Source organism: Belonocnema kinseyi, chromosome 9 (assembly GCF_010883055.1).
Source record: "Belonocnema kinseyi isolate 2016_QV_RU_SX_M_011 chromosome 9, B_treatae_v1, whole genome shotgun sequence".
Lineage (NCBI taxonomy): Eukaryota > Metazoa > Arthropoda > Insecta > Hymenoptera > Cynipidae > Belonocnema > Belonocnema kinseyi.
Window position 1 is genome coordinate 103,563,525 of NC_046665.1, and position 9,889 is coordinate 103,573,413.

The window sequence follows — 9,889 nt, forward strand, 5'->3', positions numbered from 1 at the left end:
CCATCCACACACTACTCCTTTCCCCTGCCGAGTGAGTCACGCCTACCCCGAAAGGGAAATGGCTTAATGGTGTAATAATAATAATAATAATAATAATAAATAGTGGATTTTTAATCCGAAACAGACGAATGGTCAACCAAAAATGGTGACTTTGAGAAAATTGTGGAATTTTCACAACAAAATAACACTATTTTTAACTAATAATCAAATTTTTGACTAGAACAAATGAATTCTCAACTAAAATTAAAGGAAACGGGGAAAAGAGGAAAATAGGGGAAAGACTGTGAAGCCTGAGATAAATAAATATGAAATTTGATGAATTATATACTAAAGTATGATAGTTTAAATAAAAATCGAAGGTGATTTTTAATAATTTAAAAATATTTGCTAAAAAAATCTCATATCATAGTTATTCAAATAATTGAAAAGTTTCGCTTTTCACAAAGAATATAAATAAAATATTTCTTGCTTTAAATTCGTTTGTTTAGGATCATTTATAGCAAAAAGGGTTTTGTATAGAAATAAACCAAACAATATTTAAATGTAACACTGAATGCTTTTTAAATATTGAAATTGCTTACAAGAAAAGAAGTATTATTAGTTCATTTTTAAACTTAGATAAATATAAATTTTATAAGATTCTTGAGAAAATTCGAAAATATTTTTGAATATTTTAGATCTGCCAGAAATTAATCTAGAGGATTTAAAAAATATATATTTTACAGGATTTTACTAGGTATTACCAAAAATTCGAGCTTTTTAAAAAGATATTCAGGACTTTTAGAAGTTTAGAAGAAATAAAAAATATTTGATAAATCTTCGGAAATGCTTCTTAGTTTTTAAATATTTTAAATCTATTAAAAACCTCTTAAATTCTGAAAAATAATTTTAGTTGACTCGGATGTTTGTTAAAATGTTGAAAAATGTTTCAAAATTTAAAAGACTTTCCTATAAATGTTAAGAACATTTTTTTATTCACTTGAAACCTTTCAAATTTCCTTTTAAGCTTCTAAATTTTTGGTTAGAAATGTTTTCAAAAATCTGCATTTTTTTAAATACTAAGTTTAAAATTCGTTTTCAATACCTTCAATTCTTCTAAGTATTTCTTGAATTTACTCGATTTTATTTTTTATTTTTAATCTCACCAAATTCAAACACTTTGCTTTAAAATCTTCTACCCTCACTTAAAATCTTCTCACCTCACTTCTCCCACGTTCTCTCTCCTCATTTCCCCTACTTTCCACTAACTAATCCCCCCTACTTTTTGTCATTCCTCCCATATCCTATACTTCCCCTCTCCCCATTTACCCCACTTCAGCCTTTTCCCCAGCCCTTAACCAACCTCTTCTTCCTTTACTTCCCCTCCCTTTATTTTCCCCATTTCTTATACTTCCCCTCTCATGATTTCCCCTTACTTCCCCTACTTTATCCCATAATTCCTTCTACGTTATAAACTTCCCTCCCTTTTTTTGTCATCATTTCCTCTCCTTATCATCTTCTTATTCTCTCTCCCTACCCGTACCCCATACGCTCACATGTCCTTCTCGCTATCCCCTTATTTCCCTTTCTCTTACTTTCTCTCCTCTCATTTCCTCACATTCCTCATACTTTATATACCTCCCTCCTTCATTTCTAATCATTTCCATTACTTCTACTGTTCTTATTCTCATTCACTATCCTTACCCCCTGTCCTCATATGTTCTACTCCCAATCCTCTCATTTCCCTTTCCCTATTTCTTCTACTTTCTCTCACCTCATTTCACCTCATTCCAATCCCCTAATTCCCTTTACTTCCTCTACCTCCCCTCCTCTTGTTTCCCGTAATTTTCTCTATTTTTCCTTTCCCTTATTTTCTCTCACTTCACCTACCCCTTAACTTCACTTCCCCCTTCGCCACTTTCCTTACTTTGTTTCCCATCGTTTCCCCTACTCCCCATCCCCTATTCCCCTCTACTTCGTCTGCTTCCCATCCCCTTATTTCTCATAATTTTATCTACTTCCCTTCTCCTTATTTTCCCTCACTTCCCCTCAACTTAATTCCTCTACAACCTATCCTCATTTTAATAATTCCGCTATTTTCACTATTATATCTCCCCCTATTTCTCCTAATACTCCTCTCCCATTTTCCCTACTACCCCTCTCTAATTTTCCCTATTTCCTCTCCCACCATTTTTCCTACTTGGATAAAAGTACGAAAGAAGGACGAGTACCCGACCAAACCTATCAGCATTTCTGTCCGGGGCTACGAAAACCTTAAAATTGAAAAAAAAAGTTTGTAAGTATTTTTAATAAATTACTTTGATACAAAACATTATCAATTTTAAATTTATAAATTTTTTAACTTGCTGACTATTATTCCTAAGGAGAGTCTCCTTTAATATCATTATCTTTTACATGAATATAAGAAGTTGAATAAAATGGTATCGTTCATAAAAAAATCTAAAAAATATCAACTATTTTGTTCAATAAAAAATTAGCAGAAAACAATTCAAAATTGGCTCTCACAAATCTCTTGAAAATGTATTTGACCCATTAACGACCAAAGCTATCAATTTTATAACATGAGTTGGACCGCAAAATTGATGGGTATAACAAAACAATAAATAAATTAAAAGTACTGTTCCTTATGTTTTTGAGTGAGCTAAATTCGAATCCGTGGTCAAATTTCGAATATTTTCACTTCAAAATTAAATATGGCGGTTTTTGCATACAAAAATAGTGAAAAATGTTTGATTTTTTATTCTTATAATTTTTTTTCAGGCATAAAACGCGTGAATATCTTAAAATTTCTTAAACTTTATTTAACTTAAATTCTTAAACTTTAAGAAAAAATTTTTATGTATATGTTTTTTATTACAAAATGGCAAATTCTTTGAATAATTCTAAGACATTTTTATTCTTGGAAAATTTGTACCAGAGCCTATATTTCTTGGAAATAATTGATCAAACTTCATGCGAATTCTTTTGGTATGAAGTTTAATCGGATGTTTTTTTGGATAAAGTTTGAAAAAAAAATTTCATAGTATTCTATGGTTAATTTCAAGACATTTTTATTCCATGGAACTTTTTTTTAAACTTTCAAGTTTTTGAGAAAAACAAAGATGATGGAAAAAACCAGTTTTTGGAACATTTTTGTATTTTGTCCGCCATTTTGGAAGAAAAAACATACATAAAATTTTTTTTGGTAAAGTTGAAGAATTTTGTGCACCGATGGTTGAAGAAATTTTAAGATATTAAAGAATTTTATGTCTGAAAAAAAATTATAAAAATAAAAAATCAAACTTTTTTCACTATTTTTGTATACAAAAACCGCCATATTTAATTTTGAAGTCAAAATATTCGAAATTTGACCACGGATTCGAATTTAGCTCACCCAAAAACATAAAGAACTTTTGATCTATTTATTGTTTTGTTATACCCATAAATTTTGCGGTCAAACTCATGTTATAAAATTGATAGCCTTAGTCGTTAATGGGTGAATTTTCATTTTAAAAAATCTCAAATTGTATAAAAATTGTAAGTTTGAGACAAATTTTTTCAGATAAACTTTTTTGCCTCCCTGTGCAGATTCTCGAGAGAATTAGCTCAATACAAATTCTTGGCTATTTAAGAACCCTACAGTGACGCTTGCTGATACTTCAGATAAAAATTCTGCATTCCGATTCGGAAATAATGTAATCTCATATAGATGCTAAGAAAGTCCTATGTTTCGTATTTTGCAATTTTCTACAACGTGAAAGCCAGAAAGTGGCACAACGCAAAATTCCTATTTACAAATCGGCTAATTTATAATCGTCATTTTGTTGCAGGGACATCATCTGTAAATTCTGCACAAGCCAATCACCCATTCATCACGATTCCTCTAAACGTAGCAATGACTGCCGCCGGACTCTCTATGCCGGTCACATCGAAATCATTGTCTCCACCACGTTCCCTCACGTGTACTCCGAATTCTGATTTACCTTCGGACCTTAGCAAGGATCGAAAGTGAAGTGATATATAACATAAATATATATATATTATTATAATTTTCAAATTTAATTCACAAAGGCAAGTTAAAGCCAAGCTTCATCGAATCATCAGCAATCATCGCAGGAAGCCAAGATACTGAAATCCTTCTTCGATTCATCGAATAGACTGGAAAAGCAATAATTAACAACTGAATTTAATCAAGATTCGGTTTCGAATTAATGAAAAGCTTCTAGGTTCAGATTTTTATGTACTTTCAGTATTTTGAGACTCTCACAGAGCGCCTTTCCCACCAAGCGCCTCTTCTCGCCAAGTGCCTCTCTCTTCCATTTCTTCTAAATTAAGTAGGCGCCTTTAGTGCGGCGTTAGATGCGCATGCGCGAGCCGATACTCAAATAATCCGCCAATGCGTCTCAAGAGATATTTCCCGTCAAGCCGAAAGGGCGTGGCTTAAACCAAGCGGGCGCTTAGTGAGCACCTCGGTCCTGAGCACCTGGCGCTTGGTGAGAGTCTACTCGTCTACTGTACTAAATCTCTCCCGGATTTTGTTACCGTAGACTGGCGCTAAACGGCGCAAACTTAATTCTGCATTTAGCACTACAATATTTGCTTCTTTTAGAAAAAAATATAGAGGCTTGGAATAAATAATTGTAAAACTAAAATTTTAAAACACAGAAGAAGTAATATCGCGCTTAGCACTTGTTTACGGTAAAAATTTCAATTTTTCTTCATTGATCCATGTCAGAAACTTTGCCGAGGATAAGTACTTAAGCAGAAATCAAATAATTGCATAAGAAATTTTAGTTTGTACTTTTAGATCTGTTACGTTTACAGGGTGGCCGCTGGATTCGAAAAACCAGGATTTGACCGGAGATTTTTTAATCCAGAAATTACAGTGAATTTATTTTTAAGAATTTTAATTAAGATTGGTGTGATATAAATGTTTGAATCTCAACCTATTTTTATTTGGAACTTATTTAATTCAGAAATTTTTAATTTAGAAATTTTTAATTTAAACACCATCAAATTCAAATTGTCCAATTTTGATAGTTTTAATCTTAAATTAAACATTTTCTAATATTTTTTTGAGTATAGAATCGTTCAAATATTAAAGCTTTCTTTTCAAATTATTTAATTTTCCACTTTTCAATTAAAAACTACTCAATTTTCAAAGTTAAATTTTCTAACTGATAAATGTCTTGAATTTCAAATTGAATTATTTTTAACTCGATAAAAATTAAACTATTTAAAATTTAATTCCTTACAAATTTTACTATTTAAAATCGTTATTTTCAAATTGAAATCATGTTAGTGTGAAACTACCCAAAAATGAAGAAAGTTGCAAATACAAACAATTAAAATAAATTCTGAACAATTTATAATAAAAATGGTTGAATTCTTCAATATCAAAAGCTTTTAATGTTTATTCATTCTTTTTTTTTAAGTTACCATCTAAAATTATTTAATTTACTATTTACAGACAGTTAATTATTACAGCCTCCAATTTCGGATTGTACAAATTTGAAATTGCTAAATTTTAATCATTTAAATTTAAGAATTTTCAAATATTCGCGATTTTTAAAATTATTCTAAACAATTTTAAGTTCAATTGTGGAATTTTTTTTATCTCGAAACCGTTGAATTTACAATGCCTAATTCTAAAATATTTTACTTTAAACATTTTACTGCATTTTTAGGCGTGCATTTTCAATTTAAACAACTTAAAAATGCAGTTTTGATGGCTTAAACAATTGAAAATGTTTCAAGTTGATCAACTGTAAATGTAAATTACTTACTTATTTTTAAAGTTGAAATTCGGGTAATAAAAATGGAATAATAATTTATTTTAAAAGCCGGTTCTGAGTCGGCTCAAAATTAAAAAATTTACAGACTTTAACGTTAAAAAAAGAAGCTTCTTAAATTATTTTCAATTTTGAAATAAATTTAAAATAATATATTCATAATTAAGCGCTTTTATTCAGTTTCAAATCCTGTTAAAATATTGCTTCAGTATAAAATATTCCATTTTTAACCTGTTCAATTTGAAATTTTTTAATTAAAAAGAACTATTCTTTAATGTATAACAATATTTGACTGCTCTTTAAAAATTAGCAATAATAAATCAAATATTAAAAATTAAATAAAAAGCCTAGAAAATTTAATTTGACTAAATTTAAACTTTGAAGCTGACAATTTTAATTGTTCTATTCAAAAAAAATTCAAACTGTTAGTGAAACTGTTGAATTTTGACGTATGAATAAAAATTGAACAATTGTTAATTTGAAACGAATAAAAATAAAAATAATTAAATTAAAAAAATATATAATCTTTACATTATTGTTTCTAATTTAAAATTGTTTAAAAATTTCTAATTTTGAAAATTTACAAACGTTGAAAATGATCGCATATTTTTAATCAGAAATCTTTGCATTGTTCAGTTTATAAAAGTTAAAATTGTTTTATTTTGCAGTTTAACTGCATTTAATTTAAAATCATTCAATTGAAAAGTGCGAAAATTTGCATTTTATACGTATAAATTATTGAGCATTTTGATAAAAAAAATTTCTGAGTTATAGCACGCCTGATATCTCTACGCGGCTAGGTAAAAAAATAAATGGTAAATACGTTAAAGGTCCAATTTCTCAGAGCAACACATCTTCCCTGGTGGAAAAATTTTTCTAAGAAAGTACATTTCCACAACTGTAATGTTTTGTTCAAACATGTACTTTTTTGTAAAAAAAAAAAAAAATCCAAAAAATTAGAAAAAAAATACAATTCAAAAATGTGTATAACTTATTATTAATGTTTTTTTACTTTGTTTTAAAAATATACAAGGTATTGCAGAAAACTACAGGATTTTACATTTTTTAATTTCGGTTTTTAATTTCAATTTTGCGTAAATTATTGGAGAAAATTACAAATCTCTACAAAAAATACAAGATTTCATCAAGATTAAAGATTTTTAAAGGTTTTAAGAAAATAAAGGGATAATTTAAAATGTTTTATTTTTATAAAATTATTATTCAGAGAATATTTAAAAAGATTTAAAAAATCTGATTAATAAATAAAATTTGAAATATATTTAAAACTTCTGAAAATATTCCAAAATAATTGAAAACTTGATAAGATTTTAAGAAATTTAAAAGAAAATGCAGATTATTTAAGATTTTTAAGAAAAAATTTAAAAGCCTTTTAATAAATTCTCACGATTTCAAAAGAAGAAACAAATTTTAATCAGAATTCCTAGAAAAACTAAAAAGGATTTTTAATTTTGAAAAATTAATTTCAAGAGATTTAAAAAGATTTGAAAAAAATCTTGATTAATAAATAACGAATGAACGGCTAATAATTTTGAAAAAGTTCGACGAAGTTCTAATATATTTCGAAGTTTTGAGAAGATTCCAAAATAATTTAAAACTTGAAAATATTCCAAAACATTTAATACAAAAGGCATATTTTTAAAATTTTGAAATAAACAATTTAAAAGCCTTTTAAGAATTTTTAAAGGTTTCTAATGAATACCATTTTTTTACTAAAATTCCTAGAAAAAACTAAAAATGATTTTTTATTTTTAAAAATTCATGTCCAGAGAATATTTAAAAAGATTTGAACAAAAATTTGATTAATAAATAGCGATTGAACGATTCTTAATTTGGAAAAAGTTCGAGAAAGTTTAAAATATATTTTTAAGTTGATAAAGAATAATTCTAAATGATATTCTATTATAATAATAATTTTTTATTAAATATTTACTATAATAAGAATTGTTTTAATTATAATTATTACAACAATATTCTAAAGAATAATCTAAGAATATTTTTTTAAATCAAAATTCTTAGAAAAATAAAAATGAAAGAATATTTTTAAATATTTCCAATAGTTTAATAACAAATTTGTAAGATTATAAGGCAATTTTTTTAATCTTGCATGATATTTGAAACATTCGAGTTCGAAGATAATAACAAAATTTTATTTGATTCCTGGACAATTTGTAAATGATTTTTAAAAAATTTTGATGTATAAATTAATTTTTCTATCTTAAAATCGATTGAATTTATATCATTTAAAAAAATTTTTTATTCATTCCTTTATTTATAGCATTGAAAATGATAGCGTAGATTTGTGTAAAAATGGTTTTAGTTTTTTGAACTTTTTGGTAACAAATTTTCCATCAGGGATTTTCCTTTTAAATATAGAGAATGCTACTTTTTTCACTGTCATTAATTTTAAACAAACAATATCTATTATCCACTCAGAAAAAAAATCATTTTTTTTTTAATGAAAGAAATGCTTTCTTCAACATAAGTTTTTTCATTTAACCAAAAATAACTTCCAACTGAATAAAATCATTTTAAGCTAAAGAAAAATATTTAGTAGACCAAAAAACCATTTCTTTTAATAAAAAAAAATGTCTTTCAGAGACAATTACTATTTTTCTGAGTTCCTATTTTAAATTCACCCTAACCTTGATTTCGAATTAATTTTAACATTTTTTAAAATTAATTTGGCAATTGACAGAAGAGTACATCCTCTCTCGGTAATGTAAAAAAAATTTTATATTTATAAGATGATAAGATTCAAAGCCACGGTTATAAAAAAAATGTTTATATTTTCAGTACCGGAAATGTTAATCACGACGGATCTTTTTTCCCATTTTCGAAAGCAGGAACTGTCGTCGTCTTCCTGTATGTAATCGAGAAAATAAAAACTCGAGGGAATAATCCCGTATGGTGAAAGTGCATTGACTTAAAAATAACCCCCGCTGCGCTAATTTCGGATCCAAAGCAAGATAACTTCTCTGCCACTCCAAAGAGCTTTACTAGTTATCCCGGAGAAGTCTCTGGGAGAAATATAATTCTGCTTTTCTACGCTCTGCTCGAAATTAGAATTCTAAAGGAATTTTAAATTTCCAAAAATATTCTAAATTCATTTTTCCTATTTTAAAAATGGTTAGGCTTTAGAAATTTGTCGGAACAATGATTTACTAAGTAATTTCTTTATTTTAATACAAATTTGATCACTTTTTTTATAAGAAAATTTTTTTTCTATCTGTATAATAATACTAAAATGAAGAGGGTGGCACAGGATCGAAAAAACCGGGAAATGAGAGTAAATTTACTTTTTACATCACTAGTTTTATACATTTTTAGAATATAAATCTATTCAATCACTTGAAACTTTTTTTTAAATATTAGGTTTGAAGAAACTGAAAATTTTGGATAAAAACTTTTTAAGTTGATCTAGTGACCCAGTGTTAAAAATTGAATAATTTATTTTATAAGACGATTCTTAATCTGTTTTAAATCAAACGATTTACAAATTTGTACGCTAAAAGTTGAATTTTTTTATTCGATTATTGTTTTTTAAAAAGAAAAACGTACATAAATGTAAGAGCGTCCAGTAAAAATTTTATAAACTATTTCCAATTTTGAAATAAGATTGTTGATAACTTGTTTTTTTTAACTTCTTTCTTTAAAATTGATTAATCCATAATTAAAAGCTAAAATATTCCATTTTTAACCCATTCAATTAAAAAATTTTAAATTGAAAAATAACCATTTTTTATTATATAGCAATATTTGACATTTTACTTAAAATAAGCATTTAAAATTTTATATTGCCAAATTTAAACTTTGAATTTTACAATTTTCATTTTTCCACTTAAAAAATATTTAATTTGAAAATGAAAGTGTTGTATTTTCACTTATAATTATTATTTTCTATCTTTTTTGATTTAATCATTTTTGATAAATTCAAAAATAATTTGAAACTTGAACAAAAATGTTGGAAGCTTCTTAAGAATTTTGAAAGGTTTCAAGAGAAGAAAAAATGTTCTCAAGATTCCTGGGAAACTTACAATTATTTTTTATTTTGAAACATTCATTTTAAACAAACTTTTTAATTTGAAAGGATTTCCAAA

General features: G+C 26.7%; 1 protein-coding gene across 2 annotated transcripts in view; it reads left to right on the forward strand.

Annotated features, from left to right (window-relative positions):
* The window catches only part of LOC117179732 (serum response factor homolog), a 127,346-nt gene extending 117,998 nt beyond the window's left edge, over positions 1-9,348 (forward strand). Inside the window, exons 5-6 of one of the 2 annotated variants that reach the window (XR_004467951.1) lie at positions 3,810-4,472; positions 8,586-9,348. Coding sequence is in view for 1 of the 2 variants with exons in the window: in XM_033371785.1 (XP_033227676.1) it covers positions 3,810-3,991 (182 nt within the window). In the remaining variant the exon portion in view is untranslated. Of the gene's footprint in view, positions 1-3,809; positions 5,107-8,585 lie in introns of those variants that run through there. The other variant, XM_033371785.1, reaches the window with a different exon arrangement.
* The last annotated feature ends 541 nt before the right edge of the window (positions 9,349-9,889 follow it).